The sequence below is a fragment of the Hippocampus bargibanti genome, linkage group LG09 (genome assembly GCF_051943395.1).
Source record: "Hippocampus bargibanti isolate YZ-2025 linkage group LG09, ASM5194339v1, whole genome shotgun sequence".
Taxonomy (NCBI): domain Eukaryota; kingdom Metazoa; phylum Chordata; class Actinopteri; order Syngnathiformes; family Syngnathidae; genus Hippocampus; species Hippocampus bargibanti.
Window position 1 is genome coordinate 16,264,147 of NC_142742.1, and position 21,288 is coordinate 16,285,434.

The 21,288-nt window shown below is 39.7% G+C and overlaps 2 protein-coding genes across 3 annotated transcripts; one reads left to right on the plus strand and one right to left on the minus strand.

The window, feature by feature from the left end:
- Positions 1-3,016: 3,016 nt before the first annotated feature.
- Positions 3,017-10,141, plus strand: syf2 (SYF2 pre-mRNA-splicing factor). The gene is made up of 7 exons (XM_089005150.1): positions 3,017-3,165; positions 3,435-3,533; positions 4,219-4,344; positions 5,088-5,205; positions 6,659-6,749; positions 7,486-7,584; positions 9,753-10,141. Exons 1-7 carry the CDS (start codon positions 3,148-3,150, stop codon positions 9,916-9,918), a joined length of 717 nt encoding a protein of 238 aa, XP_088861276.1. The 5' UTR covers positions 3,017-3,147; the 3' UTR covers positions 9,919-10,141.
- Positions 10,142-13,769: 3,628 nt separating this feature from the next.
- Positions 13,770-20,691, minus strand: rsrp1 (arginine/serine-rich protein 1). Of its 2 annotated transcripts, none has more exons than XM_089004799.1 (5): positions 20,472-20,691; positions 17,655-18,169; positions 17,418-17,563; positions 15,752-15,826; positions 13,770-14,118 (listed from the first exon to the last, which is right to left on the minus strand). In XM_089004799.1, the coding sequence occupies exons 2-5, from the start codon at positions 18,154-18,156 to the stop codon at positions 13,960-13,962; spliced, it is 882 nt and encodes a 293-aa protein (XP_088860925.1). In that variant the 5' UTR covers positions 18,157-18,169; positions 20,472-20,691; the 3' UTR covers positions 13,770-13,959. The 2 variants fall into 2 exon arrangements, with proteins under 2 accessions (XP_088860925.1, XP_088860924.1); XM_089004798.1 differs by having other exon boundaries at positions 17,385-17,563.
- Between the last annotated feature and the right edge of the window lie 597 nt (positions 20,692-21,288).

Genomic DNA, 21,288 nt, shown 5'->3' on the forward strand with positions numbered 1-21,288 from the left:
TTACTGTATTTAGATTCATATTGTTATTGTATTATAATAAATTAAGTGAGATGAGACCAGATGAGATGATATGAGATTGGATTGGATTGGATTTTCCTTTATTAGTCTCGCAGTGGAGAAATTTACATTTCACAGCAGCAAAGTTATGAAAGAAATGAAAGTAGAAAAGCAAAACACAGGAGCGGCTGGAAAGGCAGCCACTCTCGCGGCGGAGATGAGATTAGATTAAATTAGATTAGATTAGATTAGATTAGATTACATTAGATTAGATTAGACTTGTTTCTATTTATAATTGTATTTTATGTATAATATTCTATGTATAATTGGATTTTTTTTATTGTATCAGTGCTTGTCTGTGACTGTAAAGTGTCCTTGAGAGTTTTGAAGGCGCTTGAAATAAAATGTATTATTATTCTTATTATATTATTATTATTATTATTATTATTATTATTATATCCGTGACACTGACGAAGGCGCAAGTACACGCCGAAACATGTTGAGTATTTGAACACCTACAACACACTGTCTGTAAGAAAAGAATCCATTTTAAATTAAATTCTTATTATTATTATTATTATTATTATTATTATTATTATTATTATTATTATTACTGGTCGTTATTTATTTTATTATTATTATTTCAGGGTGTCCCCCACCTAGTGCCCGAAGACGGCTGGGATAGGCTCCAGCATCCCCCGCCACCCCAATAAGGAATAAACGTACGGAAAATAGATTAGATTAGATTAGATTAGATTAGATTAGATTAGACTTGTTTCTATTTATAATTGTGTTTTATTTATAATTGGATTTATTCATTATTGTATCAATGCTTGTCTGTGACTGTAAAGTGTCCTTGAGAGCTTTGAAAGGCGCTTGAAATAAAATGTATTATTATTATTATTATTATTATTATTATTATTATATCCGTGACACTGACAAAGGCGCAAGTACACGCCGAAACATGTCAGGTATTTGAACACCTACAACACACTGTCTGTAAGAAAAGAATCAGTTTTAAATTAAATTAATTATTATTATTATTATTATTATTATTATTATTATTATTATTATTATTATTATTATTATTATTATTATTATTATTATTTCAGGGTGTCCCCCACCTAGTGCCCGAAGACGGCTGGGATAGGCTCCAGCATCCCCCGCCACCCTAATAAGGAATAAACGTACGGAAAATAGATAGATTAGATTAGATTAGATTAGATTAGATTAGATTAGATTAAATTAGATTAGATTAGATTAGATTAGATTAGATGATGCACTGAACAATTGACTTTTTTTGAGAAAAACAATTGACTTTTTTGAGAAATTCTCAAAAAAAAAAGACTTTTGGAGAAATGCTAAAAAAAAAGACTTTATCAACATTGCAGGGATAATACTAGTGGGCCTCAATCGGCAGTACATATGCACCTAAAAGCTAGCAACCACTCATTTGACGACAAGGTTAAAATCTTAGCAAAAGAACAGATGGTTCGAAAAGGGAATAAAAGAAGCAATTTTCATAAAACGGCTAAATCTTTCTTTAAACCGATACGGTGGGGTGAGGATCGTTCGTACAACAGCCTACTTAGGCAAAAGAGGATTAGGAACACTGATGAGGTTATACCGGTGGAAGTGGGGCAATCACGCCAGTCGTTAGTCAGACAATAGGAACAGTGAGAGCAGGGACCTATCATAGCAGAGTCCGGCACCGCCATATCTAGACAGTAGGGAGGTATATATAGGCCCTAAACTACCAGTAAGACTTTAGTTTGCTGACGAAGTTTCTTGGATAAAAAGCGAACCTTCCGACACCTTCAAAGAAGTACAGATGACGGCTGAAGAAACCTTTATCGATGGACCATTCCTGTACGACTGAGAGCTTACACAGGCCTCCGAAGATAGCAAAAATAACATAATATTACAATTTTGGATTGGATTAGCCTTTATTAGTCTTGCAGTGGATACTATTACATTACACAGCAGCAAAGTATGCAATGAAGAGGACAGGAAAGGAAGAAGCAGAAAAACAAAATACAGGAACTGCTTGCTGGAAAGGCAGACACTGGCGCGGCGCCATCATGAAATCAAAAGAATAAAAAAATAACAAAATAATATGACAACACAAAGACACAGTCATTCAATCTTCAGCGCTTTCTGCACCCTCTTTGTATGAAGCACTTCTTGTTGAAAGAGAAGAGGAACACAGCATCCTTATGACCAGTGGATGAGGAACGTCATGGGGAAATGTGTACGTCTGCTTACAGCTAAATGTTGAAAGGAAACACGAAGCTGTAGCATCCATTGACGAGATTGTCTCACATCTCCTGCCAACATAAATCTGCTTCAATTCCAAGCCACAACAGTTCCAAATACAGTATGCATTGCCGCTCTACGAAATGTGCAGGAGTTCAGATAGATGACATTTAGAAAAGTAACCAAGGATAGTACACAGGTGTCAGGCCCGGGAGCCAGATCCGGCCCGCCAGGTCATTTTATGTGGCCCGCGAAAATAAATCCTATGTGTCCACTTGCTAAAATCGGTATCTAAATGTCAATTGTCATATGTGATAAATGATCTTGCTACACTATTTACACTTACAATAATGGAATGACATTATTTCTTACATTTCTTCCAGTCACACGTTATTTCCTGGCCAATACCACCCTTGGACGTTTCGTAAATCACACCACACTTGCAGCCGTAGCACAACCGAAGGCCAAGGAGTGACATTTTTGGCCCGCCACTGGCATACTTACAACGCCGACAATAGCAGGGGATTAGGGAAAAGACAATCCATGCATGATTTAAAAAGTGGTGTGTTTCTATCACACGATTTGACACATCCAAAAATCGAAAAGCGCCCGAAAATCGGTTGATATTTGTGTATGCTAAGACTTACTTCCACTGTCCATGGAAATATTGCCCCTGCCAAGATGGCCCCGAGTTATGCATGGAGGTTAGCTAGCCTGCTACAGAGTGTTGGCGTGTTTTTTTTTTTTTCATTCTTTTTTTCGAACAACTTCATTGAAAACAACAAATGGTGTCTGACGCATCCGTACCATTACATTTAAATAAAATCTGTTTTTTTTAACTAACGCGCAACATCCGTTTCGCCACGTTCGGGTCTTCCGCTGCGGAGTAAAGCAATGGCGTCTGCTACCGAGGTTCGTGTTTCCCTTTATGTTAAAAGCAATTCAGTTGAATATCGCAACCCTACCCTGCTTATTCGGCTCCTGTGATTCTTTGTAATGATAGCGTGTCTATTCTCTGACACAATCATTTCAAAAGATCGCTGTTTGGCGACGTTGTTGTTATGCTAACGTCTTTTAACGTCGAAATCCTCAAGACGAGTTCTGTTTCGAAATGGTTTACACTTGATAACTTACTATTTGCTTAAGTTATTTTATTTATTGCCTATAAATGTGACTTCCAGGAGAATACCACGCATACTGAAGGAGAGCTGACGGAAACATTTGGGTCTTCGAAGAGAGAGGACAGACTACGAAAGTTCCGCGAGTTACATTTTAAACGAGTAAGACGAACGTATTTTTTAATTAGTTATGTCTATTACAAAATTGGCATTGCGTCTTGATTGGTCACATTTAGTCATTATTTACAATGCATATCAAATATTTAAGAAAACAAACCATTATGTAGGCCTTTTACAATTTTTTTCGTACAATTTTAACCGCACTACTCAAAAAAATATCAGCAACAAAACGATGTATACACCAGAAAACATATGTCAGGGATTTGGTCTCGATTGACAATTATTGTTAACTAGTGGTTTTATTGAGAGAGACATTCACCCATCTGTCACCATTCTGTATTAAAACAATATCTACAATTTTCGATAAATATCACAGTGCAAAAAAACTGGTGTTAGTATTTTGAACTCCCTTGTTGCATAGAAAAAAAATGTATCTCAAAAGGTTTTATAGATTCGGCATTCTGAAGGGCGAAGCAGCTGAACAAGGTGACGTCAAACCCAAAATAAAGACTATGAGCATGCTGGAACCTATCCTAGTTATCTTGGGGCAGTCGTAGGGGTACACCTTGACCTGGTTGCCACCTAATCGGAATGAACCAAAGGGGCATTTTTTTCAGGATGCCAAGTTCATGAAACTGAACATTAATCTGCCACACAACAGGGACTTTTCAAGATTGTTTTCTTCCCTGCTAACAAGTCCTGAAAAGTGTTCTCTTTTATCTTACAGAATGAAGCACGTAAGCTCAATCACCAGGAAGTTGTTGAAGAGGATAAAAGGCTCAAGCTGCCTTCAAACTGGGAGGCTAAAAAGGCCAGACTAGAGTGGGAACTTAATGAACATGAAAAGAAAAAGGTATGTAACACACTAAAAGTACTAAAGTTGAAAATGGAGTCAAGTCCATAAGTATGGCAATACACATTTTGGCACATGGACAAATGAACATTTTTGCATTTTCACCTTAGTTACTTGTTTGGTGCATTAAAACAGATCATATAATGAGTATTGTATTGAAATATCTTTGGGTGAACGTGTATATTACAATTACATCGCAGCTAATCACATGCACACGGTGCAGAGGTTGTGGATTCGAATCCAGGCCCCTTTCTTTCTATGTGGAGTTTTTTTCCTTCCTATGCCTTTGTGGGCTTTCTCCGGGTACTCCGTTTCTTCCCTGATTACAAAAACATGCTTGCCCACTTAATTAAAGCATAAATAATTCTTAAATGTGTGAGTGTGAATTGTTTGTCTACTTGTGCCTGACAAATATCTGACAAACCAGTTGAGGATGTGCCCTCCCTTTCACCCAATGACGGCTCGGTTAGGCTTGCGATCTCAATGATGATATTAGTGAGTCAGGGAATGTACTGTGCGTTCATCTTACATTTTGATAACAATCCATCCCCTGATGATTATCATTATGTATAATACAAGTATATTGATCTTGCTGTCGTGCTCTGTGAAAATAAAACAATCAGGAGTGTTATGTGTGATTGTAATAACCACACAAAATATCATTATTGTCTTCTAAACATGATTTTTCTAATAACTTGTATTTAGGTCGATTAAATTATGGTGTGTGTGTTTTTTTTTTTAAGGAATGTGCATCCAAAGGAGAAGACTACCACAGAGTGAAACTCCTCGATATCACAGCTGATGATGCAGAGCGGTGGGAGAGAAAGAAAAAGAAGAAAAATCCTGACACAGGATTTGCAGGTTGGTATTAAAAATCGTTTTGATATTCTTTGTTCCTTGAGCCTAGATTCTTGTCTGGCTTTATCATCTTTGAGACGGTTTGCGATTGCAAATGAAATCTGGAAAAATCAAATAGCCCATTTATTTTAAGGCAACTTATTTTAATGCAACTTAAATGCATTAAACTTTAATGCGCAGTTATAGTATGTGGTATTATTGTAGATTTAGTAAAAATTTAATATGTTCTTAAATGTCACTGTTAAAAAAATGTACTTGTAATGAAGAAGCAAAAGTAGGGTTTGTTTTCATGTTCAGCGGAGTTGACACTCTGGGTTTATTTAAACATCACCTTTTGAGTTCGACATACAGGGATACCTCAGTTTACGAACTTAATTGGTTCCCAGAAAGTGTGTGTAAGGTGAAAAGTTCATCTGTCAAACATTTATTTCCCATAAGAAACCATTAAAAATGAGAATAATCCGTTCCCAGGTCCCCATAAAACATAATTTTCAACCAAATAAGCCTTAAAACTACACAAAATATACCTTATTTTATATATAATAAATGTACTCTTCTTTTCCTTTCTGCTTTTCCCTTCAAGGGGTCGCCACAGCGAATCAGTGTCCTCCATCTTCAGAGGACATTGATTTGCATTTGTTTGTTTTGGCCAAGCTTTTACGTCGGATGCCCTTCCTGACACAACCCTCTGTATTTATCCGGGCTTGGGACCGGCACAAGAAGACTTATGTCCCCTTGTGGCTACAGAACAAGCAACTCGCTCAGTAAACTATTGTATTGTAATTAAAGAAATAAACTGTACTATATAATAAAGTCATTTTATTTACCTTTGTGATGGTAGTTGTCAATGGATGGTAGCAATGGTTGACTTAGCGTAATGGTACTGGGACAGTTAAATCACACAAACGCACAGCTCGTTCGTATTTCTCGATGATCTCCTTCTGGTCGGCCGTAATTTTCTTTTGTGTCCTCTTCGGTTTAATACTAGCCTGTAATGGGGTCTTTTTCGGTCCCATAATAGCAAAAGTACTCCACTCGATAACAAATGATGTCTGCACTCAACGGGGGTGTGGAAAACTAGTCCGCCAGCCACCGTGGTGCTCCGTGTGGTTTGGTTCGTTTGACAAAAACTAGTTTGTATGCCAAGATTATATTCTTGTGAATTTAATGTTCGTAAGGCAAAAAGTTCATGAGCTAAATCGTTCATGAGCCGAGGTATCACAGTACTATGATTTGTGACATTTTGAAAGAATGGTCATTATAGTCATGTTGGTTGATAAAACCAAAATTTCTGTGCTAATTAATGTTCACACTTCAATCTGCAAAGAAGGCGTTGACCTTTCACGTCTGCCAACGATCACATCACAAATGTCCAGCGCCGAACATGCATGAGAGACTATTTCCAGTAAACTCATGAAAATGGTCTTCCGTGCTCACACAAACACATCTGACCCAGGTTATGCGGAGGCCCAATTCAGGCAGTATCAGAGGCTCACCAAGCAGATCAGACCAGACATGCAAAACTATGAGAAACAGCGAGAGGAATGGTAAGTTTACTTAACTCAACTTTATTCATAGTGCACTTCAAAACAACCATTGTTGCGTACAAACCAATCACAAAAACAACAAAAATGAAATAGCCCAAGTACAGCCAACACTGTAAAACACTAAAACAATGCCAAAAGTCGTGTTGACTCGAAAGTAATTGATTGATAGTGTAAGATGAGTTAAAAATGGGCTATACGTATTTACATTTTTTGAATTGTATCATGGGCTGAGAGTGAAAATTTGAGGGAAAATTACATTTTTTTTTGTTTCTGTTGAAGAAGCACGAGAATGATATACAAGCACATCTTTGCAATTCTCAGCATATCGTGTCAAACATAATCAATCCTAAAAATTTTCCTTGGCTTAATCTGTTTAGCATTCATCCCATCACATGTGCACAAAGTACATCTTATACGTAAATGACTGTACCCCATTTTTGCCCCGGGGATAGTTTCATCCAAACTAAAAGATGTAATTTAAAGAATTTTCAACTCTGAATCCCTGGCACGCACACGGAGGTCAAAGAAGTGCCTGCAGGGTTTTCTTGCCTTTAAATGTTGCCGCATGCACAACCGTAAAGGATCCACCGACGCATTTAGCCCCGAGTCACCCTAATCGTCTTTCACTGGGATGTCCAAGATCACAATGGTGGTATAGAGAAGCCCATTCAGTTTTGCTGAAATGCTGATTAACTGTGGCTCAGTATTTCAAATTTCTTTTGCACTTACCCCGCAGTGGTGAGGACTTCCACCCCACGTCCAATAGCTTGATCCACGGCACCCATGTCCCTTCCCAAGAGGGCATTGACCGCATGGTGGAAGATGTCGAGAAACAGTAAGTTCCGGTCGAAAGATGACAAAAGATATAACTTCCGAGCAATATCCTTCTCATGCTCGCTGTTGACTGCACATTACCTCCCTTTCGGCTCTTTGTTTATTGCTATCTCACAAGTCCTTTGAAAGGATAGGATCGGCTCGCTGCATTTCAATTCAAACCCCCCAAAAATAATTTCAATCAATCCCAATGAGATTCATTCTTTCTAATACTCCCAAACCGGAGCAATACTGTTTAAATGCTCTCTTCCCACCTTCGAATCCCATCTCAAAACCCACCGATTTAAAATTGCATTTTCTGTGTAGCTCTATTATTATTATTATTATAAATAACATTTTCAAGTGAAAATAAATACTTACATAATTAATGATAAAAAAATCAGTGTGGATTGGATCAGACATTGCAAGGCAGTCATTTTGAAAAAAGAATAACATTCAGACAAAATGTGTTTATTGAGGGTTTTGATTCTGCCCCCGGCCTGCCAATGTGGAATTTCTCCCATTCTGTATGGGTTTTCTCCAGGTACTGCGGCTTTATCATACATTCTAAAAACATGCATGGCAGGGTAATGAAAAACTCTAAATTGTGAGTGTGAGTGCGGATTTGTCTGTGGCGAGCAACCAGTTAAAGTTTCTGCTCAAACACAATCGGGATATGCATGAGAACATCCGCGACCCTTATATTTGTGTCAAGAGAAAGTCTCTTCCCTTGCTTAAAGTTTGAGCTGTCATCATTTTCACTGCTTACTAAGAATCATGACACAGAGTGGAATTGTCCCAAAAAGCATTGGGGCAAAGAACAATGAAACGTCCATAAGTAAAAACAGGCATGTCTTCCTGCATAGTGTGAAAAGTACTTCCCCTAGGTGGCAAGGATTATTTTTCCAAAGAAGACGCCATTTAGCAATGCTCTCACCTCTGGCACACTCAGTAGACGATGATTGGCGATTTTCTGGGACATTTTGTCTTCTTTTCTTGTGACTCAATTGAATAATGTTTGCACAAGTGTCCACACCCTCCTATGAATTTGATGTGGTTGTGTTCAAAATTAAACAATGTCATTGAAACTCATGTTAAATTGCCTCAGATTAACACCAAATTAACTTCGAATTTTGAAGCTGGTTTTAGGTTTGTCTTGGGCAAACACCAAACTGCTGTTGCACTTGGTAGACCCGATCCAAAACATCATAACCCTCAAAACCCATTTCAGGAGTTGTGAATGAACAACTTCGTAAATGTAATCAAAATTAGCATTTCAGGGGAAATGACATTAAAACAGTGAGTTCATTAACTCATACACTGCCAGACATTTGCAAAAATGTGTCCACTCCAGTGCCAGGGTTTTTGTCATTTTCACTCAAATTGCAGGACCCCCAGAATATTGAATTTTAGGACTACATAAACATTCAATTCAGCGTAAGAAACTTCAGACTCTCTTCTTTCATCAGAAAAAAAAGTTTATTCCTAAAGTATATAGGTTTGGAGTTATATGAGCTTGAAATGAGGGCGGCTGTCCAAAATGCAATGCTATGCATACATATTGATTTATATAGCGCTTTAACAATAGCTGAAGCTGTAACAACGCGCTAACATGGAAAAAAGGAAATGCTGCCCCCTCGTGGAAGGAAAAAAATGCCAGAGGTCTTACCAGCACAGCACGCAAGAAAAACTAAAACGCGAACACATTCGGGAATGGCGCACCATGTCCTATTTTCACTTCCCGAATAAATTCGGGGACGGCAGTGAATTTGTTACATTTTTTAAAAATCATTTTTTAAATGAAATTCAAATAAACCTTTCCGGGAGAAGCACATGGTCCATGAGATTTATAGTTTTAATCAAAGTGAATGTAATATGTTTTTATTTGTTAGACTTGTTCACATTTGTGTCTATAAGGCTCCCAACAGGTCTGAGCAGCAGTTATCTAACAGTAAATGCCAACACACTTGCCTGTGGATGAAACCTTTTGGCTAAATTATTCCCGTCAGCCGCCGTTTACTTTGGTTAGCCACATACCCAAGTGCAAAACACTGCTGCTACCCTTTTCAGATCCTTACAGATTGATGAGATTATAGTTTCCTATTGTAAATCCTCTGACAAAACCGGAGTTTTATCAGTGGTTTGTGGAATCAACCACTAAACTGCTGTTTTGTTTTTTCTGTTGTGCAGGATCGACAAACGTGCCAAATATAGCCGACGAAGGGCGTACAATGACGACGCGGACATCGATTATATTAACGAGAGGAACGCCAAGTTCAACAAGAAGGCTGAACGCTTCTATGGCAAATACACAGCAGAGATTAAGCAGAATCTGGAGAGAGGCACTGCTGTTTAAGTTCCTTTTGAGTCTGCCATTCTTGCAATTAAGCAGTATATTGCTTGTCTTTTTACAGTACGTTGTGTATCATGCAGCTGTGATGTGTTCATTAAATTACTTGTTTGTACAGTTTTAAATCGTATCTTGAGTAAAGTTATCCTTGAGTTTTGAAAGGCGTTTATAAATGAAATGTATTATTATTATCCTCATCCTTATTTTTAAAGTAAACAATTTTCTGTGATATTTCAATAGGGAAAATTAGTTTGTTTTATGTGTGCGCGTGTGTGGTCTCATGACAGTGACATTTTGAGCGTGGGAAATATCCACCATCAAGACACATTCAACCTCGAGGCTTGTTGGCTGGTGAATGCTTGCTGACAACGTTTTTGAAGTAGGTGATCTGTGGTAAGATGCAACAAGAGTGTAACTCAATTTATTATCCTCTACCCCATCTCTATCTGACCAATTTGCCTGAAGCAGCGAGTCTTGTGACTGGCCAAGAGATGAATGTCAAAACATTCCCATGCACACCATCCCCTCCCAATACACTTCCCCCTCTTTACTTAAATCTTTCTAATGTTGGTAGCACAGTGCACTCTACAGGCGTGAAGGAGTTTTATTTTCTTCCAAGATGTTCCAGTACGTGTATTGAGATCACCCATTCAGTCATTATCTGAACTACCTTATCCTCATGAGCGTCTGTTAGAGCCTCATGCAGCTGACATGGGGCACCAAGCGGGGTACACCCTGAACCGGTTGTCAGCCAATTGCAGGGTACACATCAACAAACAACCATTCACTTTCAAAATCATGCAATAAAACGAGTGTAACGATGCCATGCATGTTTTTTTGGAAATGTGGGAGGAAACCAAAGTACCAGGGCAAAAACCCACGCAGGCACAAGGCGAACATGCAAACTCGATACAGGCTAAACTGAGCTGGAATGGAATCCTGCGCCTCTGCACTGATGGTGATCGAACAATTTAATCAACAAAGTACACTCCAGTAATACTGAACCCAAATTTTAAATCTACTGACCTGCATTACAGGGAGGCTTCATCAGCCAACCACTCCATACACATAGACGAACCGCGACATGCAACACTCCCACCACGGGACAATTTAGAATGTTCCTTTAAAGGACAGCCGACACCTCCGGACAAGTTGTGTCCACAATTTGTCAAATCACTTCCAATGACTTCTATTGAGCGCATTTTACAAAGATTCCACGGCATATAGCTATATTTTACATTTTAAGACTCGCACTGAGTATTCAGGAAGTCTTGTTTTTGAGTTGATGACGATGCCTGACGTGAAATGACGTCACGTCTGGAACGCCCTGACCGAGAAAGCGACACACAACGCATTTTGTGTAATTTGTTTGGTCTGAAAACTTCGTGTTGATGGCGAAATTAGAAGGAAAAAACATAACGCGATGGTGAATCGTTGTGTGTTGCACCAACTATTTGTTGTTGACACCAATTCCCAGCAGATAAATCAGCCCATTTCCAATGGAGCTTGGGCGCCATCTTGTGCATTTTCTGGGCACTACATTGGAGTCTAGATGCCTCAAAATGAGACGGAAGGAATTATTTAATCAATTGCAAACATATGCTTTCCTCTTCAGAACTATTTGAACCATATTCATAACATGGATGAGTAACAAGAAACCATCTTCTCAGAATCTGAAGCCATTGTTTTGATTCTCCAGCAAGGCAAGGCGTCCTGGTGTGACGTCATGAACAAGGGGGCGGGACCTTCTGAAACTTTCTGAGGTCATCTTGAAGTAGTTTTGGGACACTTCAAGTCATTTTTGTGTTTTGCATTTGACTAAAAATATCAGCCTGCGTGTTTTGGGTATTTTTACGGAGCCCCTAAGGGGACATCGAAGAAAAAAAAAACTGCGAGATCTCGCAATACTATTGCGACATTTCTTGACTGCAACAAGTGTCGCTGAGCCAAGCTGACCCGGAAGTACATGAACGCGCATTAAAAAAAAAAGATTGCGAGATCTCGCAAAAAATGCGAGATCTTGCAAAGTATTGCGATATCTCGCAAAGTTTTTGTTTTTCTTCATGTCCCCTTAGGGGCTCCGTAGTTTTTGGAATTTCGGAGAAAAGCAGAGTAGTACTTGGAGAAAACTCAGACAGACACAGGGAAATATGTAAACTCCACACAGTTAGGCGAAGCTGAAATCGAATCGTGCACCCTAGCATGTGAACGTCCTACCCAATGGATTATCGTGTCAACACGTTGCAGTACTGTATTAACACAGGGGCAGGCGTTATGACCATGCATCTCACCCAGCAGGTGTGCAGCAGGGAGCGTGTTTATGTTAAGAATATTTTACTGCATTTTTCCATGTTTGAGTCAGATCCACTTGTTGGAATAAACACGTCATGTGTGCTCCTTCCTCAACTGCTACAATAGTACATTTTTTTTACCGAAATAAATCACGCTCGCCGCTTTGGCGAGTGTAAAGAGTTTGGTGTTTCTCTTTATTCGTCGGTTGGTTAGTTGTCAGATCTCCCAGGCAAGTGACACGCAGATGTAATGAGTCCAAGAGCTTGATTGTGACGTGGAGTCCAGCAAGTCGTTTCGTCGTGCTGCGTTCTCCGTCCGACGCCCGCAAAGGTGCAGACTTGAAAAGTGCACTACAAAGGCGTACTCGCGGTGCGCACGCGTGACGCCACAAGTGCGATTGTATTTTCATGTCATCCGCCTGCCTTAGGAACACCACTCAGCACCATCTTCGAGGCCTTCAACCCCAGCAAGATGTTTGGAACCGATCCCGGTGCCCCCTCGCCCGCACTCATTGGCTAAACGTAATCACCCTGAACCCCGGGGCTTGCAATGTGACCCTGGCACAGCATCTCCCTCACAATAGACCCAGATAGAGCGACCTGGTTCTTACGGTTAGTGTGCAAAAGGACAAAAGAAAGACCGAAAAATAGTGATCTCGGCTCACATTGAAGAGTAAGTCCATCAGATAAGATTGTCATCAGATAAAAACAAAAAAGACACAGCCTAAAATACCATGTGTAAAATTGCACGCAAACATGTTAGGCAATTGTGCTTGCCCTAACTGGCAAATATGATAAAACAGTGACATTTTGTGGACATGTTGAAAACTGCAATTCAACTCAACAATGCAGGACTGTACTTACAGACCACTTCAGAACAATTACTAAACAATCTCGCAGACCGATGGTCTTAAATTAAATCTTAATTTACTTCATATCACCGAGTTAGTGAAGCAGTCTCCCAACCATGATACCCTCGCCCCATCCTCCTGCAGTTTTTTTTGGACAACAATGGCATCCCCCAATGTCTTTCAATGCAATGTATACAATCTTGTGTTGGTTAACCTCTCAAAAATGTTTGAAAATCCATCAGGTCATCCTAACCAAGGGTCGGGGGCATGCTGCAGACAATCCCAGCCGTCATGGGGCAGTATATAAATTACACCTTGAATTGGTTACCAGTCAAACGCAAAGCATACAGAGATGAACAACTATTCACACTCACATCTAAGGTCAATTTATGGTGTCCCATTAACCTGGCATGCCTATGTGTGTGAGAGGGAACGAGATTACCCAGAAAAAAACAGATGCACGGGGATAACATGGCACTCCACATAGGAAGACTGGACCCAGAATCATTTTGCACTGTGAGGTAGACGCTCCTCACTTAAAATGGGTCAATGGCAGCGGAGTAGATACAATACTTTTGGTACATGTATTATCATGCGTCTGCCAAGCATCAGCATGCCTTAGCGCGTACCATTTGTGTGCTCACTTTTGGCTGTTGGCGCCCATTAGGTTTCATCCAACATAACAGTCTATTGTTGAAAGAATGGAAACGGTTTATTTTTCCATCAATAAATATTTTATTTGAAAGGCAAAAACACAGGAGTAGGGAAAACAAATAATCCCACCTGAATGATTTCTTCACTTCTTCCAATTTAAATAATCTGAAAGAAAATGTCACTATGAAATGACTGAAGTTATGTACGCATTATTTACAGTATACGTGCAGTGTCCTCTGTTGCGGTCCATCCTATCGAGACTTGTTGCGCACTTGCTTTCGCGGCCTGGCAGACTGGCTCGACATGACTGGGACCCAGTGGCCATAGGGGTTCCTGCTTTCATAGTTGTCCACGCTGGCTGTGACCTTTGCACCAATCTGCACCACTGTGCTTGGTTTTGCCACACGATTCTGGGGAAAGAAGATGTGATAACATGCTTTAGAAATGTTTCAGGCAATACTATATCAGAAGCCACTCTTATGTCACGTAGTTTGTATATTCATACCTGCCAATTTTTGAAACCAGAAAAGCCTAGTAATATGCCACGGTTCAGGGGCCGTGGGCCCCGGTAGATCAATTATATATTTATTCATTCAAACTGTCGTGCAAAAGGCAAAGAAAATGTGCAATTGGCACTGTGTTTATTATATGACTCTTGTCACTGTTTATAGATATACATCAGGGGTTCAAGGGAAGCCATCCTGGTCAGGAGGGTGAAGCCAAACTATTTTTAACATTACAGCTACTTAAAATGAGGCTAAAAACACCATACAAATGTTGATCAATGTCAAACAGTATATATTTGCGAAAAAATACCTATATCCTAAAAAAATGTTTGCTACTATTTTAAGAAAACAAAACAGAAATATTTTACAATCAACCAAACATTTAATAATTAATCTAAAAGTTTAATGAATTGTAAGACATTGTTAGCAACTTCAGATATGCACATCAAACCTTCATTCCGATGGGTTGACAAATAGAGCGAGCAACAAACTCCTGACCTGTCAATGTTTTTCTCGTATTGTATACATTTTGTTATTTCAAATAATGTACGGCGTACTACAACCTTTATACAGGATTTTTTTTTTATTGTGAACCAATTTTACAAAGACCATCCTGGCTCAAATCCACTTAGTCTTAACTGCTGGTAGCCAACGACAATGCTGCCGCCAATCGCTATTATTTTCACTGCAAACCAACAAAAGTCATCCTCAATTGTATTTAGATATATATTTTTTTAATCGCTGCACAAGGTCGGATTGATAAAAGCATAACGTGCAGCAAACTGTCTGCATTTCTCCTTGTTAGCGTTTTTTTTTATCATTTCGAATAATGTACGGCGTTCTACAACTTTTATACGAGAATTGTAATCATTTATACAAGCAGCTATTAGCCAAGGTTGACAGGTATGAAACTCAAATTACAAACTTGCGTAATTTTCACCTTTTCTTGACTGAAGTATAACTCCTGGAAATGCTTGGATTGGATTTACCTTTATTCGTCTCTTGTGAGTATACCTCACGAAACAACTGTAGTTTTCTTTTACATTCCACACTTTTTGTTCTTTTTACTGCAGCAGAAACCATTCCATGACAATGATAAAAATGATGCTAACTCTTAACACTCGATTCCAGGAATGACCCTTAGCACGCGCATGCGAAATTCATCTAAAGGAAGCTTCTAAATTTAGATATGATACTTCGTGATCCCGTGTTTTGAATGTTTTTATTAGAAACCGTAATTTTGATTAATAAAGCGCAACTCGTAATGGGATGATGAAAACCGTAGTCATTACGGCAAAACCGGAGTAGTTGGCAGGTATGTATATTGAAAATACATTCAAAAACATTTAACAAATGGGATTAAAAGTTCAATGATTTAAATCAAATGGACTGTACACTTCAATACAACTTGTGTCAAAAATAGACACCCTCCCGAAAAAACACAACAGTGATATTTTTGCATACCCCAAGATGGAGCAGAGAATCGCTGTTCTAAAATGAGAAGGGTGAGCTTGTCTAAAGATCCATGGTCACTTACATTGATGCTGAAAGTGATGGGTTTGGGTTTTGCGGCCACTTTTGGGCTGATGATAGTGGCCTCTGCTTCGTTGCTCTGTTTCATAAAGACAAAAATAGCAAAACTAGTAAGACTTGAGTAGAACAGCCATTGAGCTTTTAGCTTCACTGTTTGGGCTAACTTTTGTTCGTTATTGCGTAGATAACACTTGTAGTGGAGAAAACCACATGCACATTTACTCTGTTACAGCCAACTGCCCAGGAGACGCCTCATGTACCAACTTATCTTTGGCAAATGGAGACGACTTCTTCATCTGGTTCTAGTTCTCTTGACAGGAATAGTCATTATAAAGCACACGCCCGCACTCCATCAGCAAGTGGTGGATTCTGCTAAATAACGATGACCCATTTCAACTGCAAACCATACATACATTTGTCATGTCAACACATTACTGTCTGTTGAACACAGTATATCAGTCCTCTAATTTGCTTGTGCTGTGTGTACAGTTCTATGTGTTGTTTCATTGAAATGTGTTCTAAACTGGGTACAGAATAGATAAGGCAGTGTGTGCAGGACAAGAATCATCTGTCAACCTTTCACGCAAACTTATTGTCGTCACCCAAGTCACATGACAGCCTTTTATTCCCCGGTGCCGATGAGTGAAGACCACTGTCATGTTATCTATGAAGACAGGAATAAATACAGAAAGTATGTGCATTCCCTCAAGGTTCCAAAAGATCAACACAAGAACACAGGAAATACATCACAAAACAGACTCCTGCATTGGCGGTCTGGTAAATAGTGTTGCCGTTTTGTTTCAAAAATGTTGCCAGTGTGGCAAATGTAAAAAAGAGTCAAATGACCCACCATTAGATTCATCACATTGACTGTTTGACTATAGACATTCATATGCTATGACACAGCTGATCTGGATGTTTCACTTCTATCTTTGCATGTTCAAGTATTTCGGCTGATGTAATGTGGCATTCACAATTATAATACTGGATCATTGGCTGTGTTCACACTGCAGGGCATAATGCCCAAATTCTGATATTTGGCAAGGAGGTTTACGTTACAAAAAATGTGGACCGAATAGATCTATGAAGTGACACACAACACCATGCCGCTAAGCACAGTGTTTCTATACAATATGCAAATATGGTCCTGCGTGTACGGGCTCATTTTGGATTGACAGAGATGTTCGGTGCAACTAGGCACAAATATTTTGTCTCTCCATATTTCTTTGAGTCATTTATTTAAGATACTGCCAGGTTATCGCTGTGCAAAACGAATGCATCGTCGGCGTCACATAATTATTCGTCACTACAAATCACAATTTTAAGATTCACTTGTAAAGAGGAATAAAAGTCAAATATATTTTAACAGTTACTCAAACCCGTATAGATAGAGTGAGTAGTCTCCCAAGCACTTTACCCAGCCTCTGTGGAACCTATAGTTGCCTTTTGATGATGTGTAGGGAGGATGAGCGACACCCGAATGTTCATACCTCAGAAAAAAAATTAATGAGGATACATGTCAGGTATCTGAAGGAAAACTGCAGCGTGAACATAGCCTTATTATCACTTACTCCCTCTACAGTGATGACCCATCCTAATCAGAGGTGAGGGACACAGGCAGCGGGGCAGGCACCCACCTTTAATGGTGTCTTCCCAGGGTATGGTCTCACCCTTTTCTCAGACTGGGGTGAAACGCAATGGGGCTCCTCCATCTGTTCTGACAGGATCGGTTTCACTCTCTCAGGAAGCTCCAATTTCTCCACTCCTAGCAGCTTCATGGTATTGTTTTTTGCAGCTTTGAGAAGTTCTCTTTTATCTTGACGGAATGCAAGTGAAGATACAATCAGCATTTGGAATATTGTGAGCAGAATGGAAATATTCCTTAAATTTTGCTTGTTCAAAATTACCTCCCAAGCTTAAGCCGACTGAACTTCCTGAAGATCTTGACAGGCTTCTATTGGTTCTTGGCGGTGATCTGGGAAATCTGTTGAGACGAGCCTGAGCCCTACCGCATCTCCTCCCACCACGTAGAGACCTAGAGCGGGACCTGGAACTGGAGCTTCTATGCAGCCTGCGATACCTGTCCAATGATGGTGATCGGCTGTAGGATCGAGAGTATGCCCTGTGGCGGCGTGCAAAGTTGTGACGGCCGTGGCTGTGTCTCAGATGGTCACGACAGCGGGAATGTCTGTGGCAGCGAGGATGAGAGCGAGACCTAGAACGGGAGGAGGAACCACCACTGGATGATGAAGATCTGCCGCGCCCCCTCTTACTCTCAAAAGAGGAAGAAGGACTACTTTCATAACTATTCCTGGAGTACTCGGATGAGGGACTGGTCCGATCAAAAATCCTGCTCAGGTTACCACTGCGGCGAACATGAGTTAGGTGACAGTCTTCACCCATGGTCATGGTCTTGCACAAGCTGGAGGGGAAAAAAAAAAAAAAAAAAAAAAGACAACATATGAGGTTCCCAACGATATTTTACACTTCATTGTTCGTGTTTCCTGCTCGGTTGCAATTTAAAGCCACATCATTTGTGTAGTACAATGTTGTGCCGCAACATTGACTGGAGGGGAACAGCGCATTGAGAAGCAAAAACATGATGACTACGTACAACACGGTTTTTTGTTCCCACTCAGCAAACACAGATTTGCCTGCGAGTTTTGTTGAATACTGATTATGTGTGTTAGTCATCTGCCAACAGACAAATCTCATAGTTTGATTGAAACGTATAAACGGGGTGCATGGCTTGAGGAGCGCGCAATGAGAAGAAAGGAGCGTCAGTGCAGAGTGTCGATGCATATGTGGAACTGTCACAGCTTGGAATCGAAGTGAATTTACGTGGAACAGATGTGAGACAATCTCTTTTCCTCAATGGATGCTACAGCTTCGTGTTTGCTTTCAACATTTAGCTGGTAGCAGACGTGCACGCTCCACCATGACGTCCATGATCCAGTGGTAAAAAGGACGCTTTGATCCTCTCTTTTATCTACAACTGCTTCATGTAACAAAGAGGGTACAGAAAGTGCTTAAGAATGCATGACTCTCCGTGTTATATTATTTGTTATTTAGTTTTGTTTGTCCTTTTGACTTCAGGATGGCGCCGCCAGAGTGGCTGACTTTCCAGCAGCTCATATATTTTGTTTTTTTACTTCTTTCATTCCTTTCATCTACCTTTCATAACTTTGCTGCAGTGAAATGTAAATTTCTCCACTGCGAGACTAATAATAATAACAACAACAACAACAACAACAATAATAATACATTACATTTTAAGCGCCTTTCAAAGTTATCAAGGACACTTGACAGTCACAGGCAAGCATAGGTACTATAATAAATAAAATATAATCACAAATACAATGCAATAAATAAAATACAATTATAAATAGAAACAAGAGAGAGGGCTACAAAGAAAATGCAATTTTAAATAGGTGGGTTTTGAGATGGGACTTGAAAGTGGGAAGAGAATCAATGTTACGAATGTTGGGAGGAAGTGAGTTCCAAAGTCTGGGGGCAGAGCAGCTGAAGGCTCTGTCACCCATCGTGCTGAGACGGGCAGGGGGGGCACACAGAGGCGGAGGGAGGAAGGGCATCTGAGGGAACGGGAGGGAATGTAAATTTGAAGGTCAGATAGGTATGGGGGGCAAGGTTATGGATAGCTTTAAATGTATAAAGAAGAATTTTAACGTTGATTCTATATTTGACCGGGAGCCAGTGGAGCTCTTGGAGGACAGGGGTGATGTGGTGAAAGGATGATGATCTGGTGATGATCTGAGCTGAAGAATTCTGGACTAGTTGGAAGTTTGTGGAGAAGTTTCTGAGGGACACCAAAAAGAAGTGAATTGCAATAGTCAATCCGGGAGGTGACAAGACTATGAATGAGGATAGCAGTGGTGGAGGACTGAGAGACGGGTGAAGACGATTGATATTGCGTAGGTGGAAATACGCAGACCGGGTCAAGTTATTCATATGGGAGTGGAAAGATAGTGTGCTGTCAAGAATGACACCTAGTCTTTTCACCTGATGGGAGGAAGAAACAGTCGAATTGTCAATAGTGAGAGAAAAACTGTAAGGTGGATAAAGGTGGATAAAGGTGAATCCAATCTATCCAATCCGATATTTTACGGAACGTCAAATGGGAACTCAAAACTAGAAATTAGAGAGTAAAATGTTCAAGGTGGGTGGGAGGAGTAAGACGACGCAAAAAAACGTTCTGTATGATTTAATTCACGGCTCCATAAATAGGACAAACTGGAGCTTTAAGTGAACAAGTAAATGTATGTGTGTGTGTGTGTATTTTTGGTTTTCTACTTTCATTCCTTTCATCACTTTGCTGCTGTGAAATGTAAATTTCTCCACTGTAAGACTAATAAAGGCATATCCAATATCCAATATCCAAACATTGCATTAGTCTCACGACTGCATTCTTTGTTTTTCAAAAAACGTATGGTTTAATAAATTGATTTCTTGTCCAATTCACAAGAGCAATGGCGGCGTTAACGAAACGAACGGCAACGAAAACGTACTGGAAAATTCGAGCTCACGCATGTTAGCAATAGCTGTAGCTTTGACGCGGCATGGTTTATTTGTCCAGAACAAATCTCGACTACCCCAAGACTAACGTACAAAGCGAACATGTTACAAAACAAATTCATAAACTCGGTGATATTAGCACACTTACAAATTGAAATGATTAGGAAAAAACAAACCTTTGAGGAACTCACCAGTTCGACTGTCGCTTAAATTGAAATTGTGTTAGGGTAACACACGCACAAGATATCTGTCTTTTAAAAAGTAATTGAGAAATATGGAGATGATAAAATGTCGTTTGAGCGTTAAGAGTCTTAAGATAGTTGTCGTGATCGTCTGGCGGTCAAAATATAATCGAGTCCGTAGTGGAACGACGTCTTTTACAGCGCTTCTGGAAAATTCCAATCACGTGATTGTGCTCTATCATGCCCTGTCCTGTAGTTTTGTGTCGTTCGCGAACGAACGGGCTTTTACAGCCGTCTCTTTGCGTCAACATAAATGTAATGAGGAGCCGTTTATTTGAACCGATTCCGCAACCCCTTCGGTTAAAGTCGCACGTGATTGGTCAAAATCCGTGGTAGAGGACACACTTACACAAACACGCGCACACACACAGGAATATAAATAAAGTCAATATCAGATATTATATTATAAAGTGCCCGTTCGGTACACCTTCGAGGGTTGTAGTCATGAGGCTTTATGACTATAAAAAGCTCCATATTATTGTTGGTTTCTTCATAATGAATCAAAACACTCATCGAGCGCATGCGGTTTTTGATCACAAAGCCAACACTACGTGTCAATTCTTCTTTTTGCATTGCGGGTTGTTTATTTATTTTCATGATGTGTTTTTATTTTATTTTGGGTGAATCAACTGGTCTATATATTGGTACCTGGTGGTTGCATCTTCCTGGTTTGCTGTTTGCATTGTGGATTTATTTTTTTAGATGTTTTTTGTTTATTTGTATTTTATTTTGAATTTATTTGTATTGTACTTTTATTTTTACTTTG

Coding starts and splice junctions, on each gene's coding strand:
- syf2 (XM_089005150.1), top strand. Junction 6,750..7,485: donor GAGAAACAGCGAGAGGAATG/GTAAGTTTACTT, acceptor CTTACCCCGCAG/TGGTGAGGACTTCCACCCCA. Junction 7,585..9,752: donor GTGGAAGATGTCGAGAAACA/GTAAGTTCCGGT, acceptor TCTGTTGTGCAG/GATCGACAAACGTGCCAAAT.
- rsrp1 (XM_089004798.1), bottom strand. CDS start 18,156: ATGACCATGGGTGAAGACTGTCACCTAACTCATGTTCGCCGCAGTGGT. Junction 17,564..17,654: donor AGTCGGCTTAAGCTTGGGAG/GTAATTTTGAAC, acceptor CATTCCGTCAAG/ATAAAAGAGAACTTCTCAAA. Junction 15,827..17,384: donor CTGGGAAGACACCATTAAAG/GTGGGTGCCTGC, acceptor TTTATGAAACAG/AGCAACGAAGCAGAGGCCAC.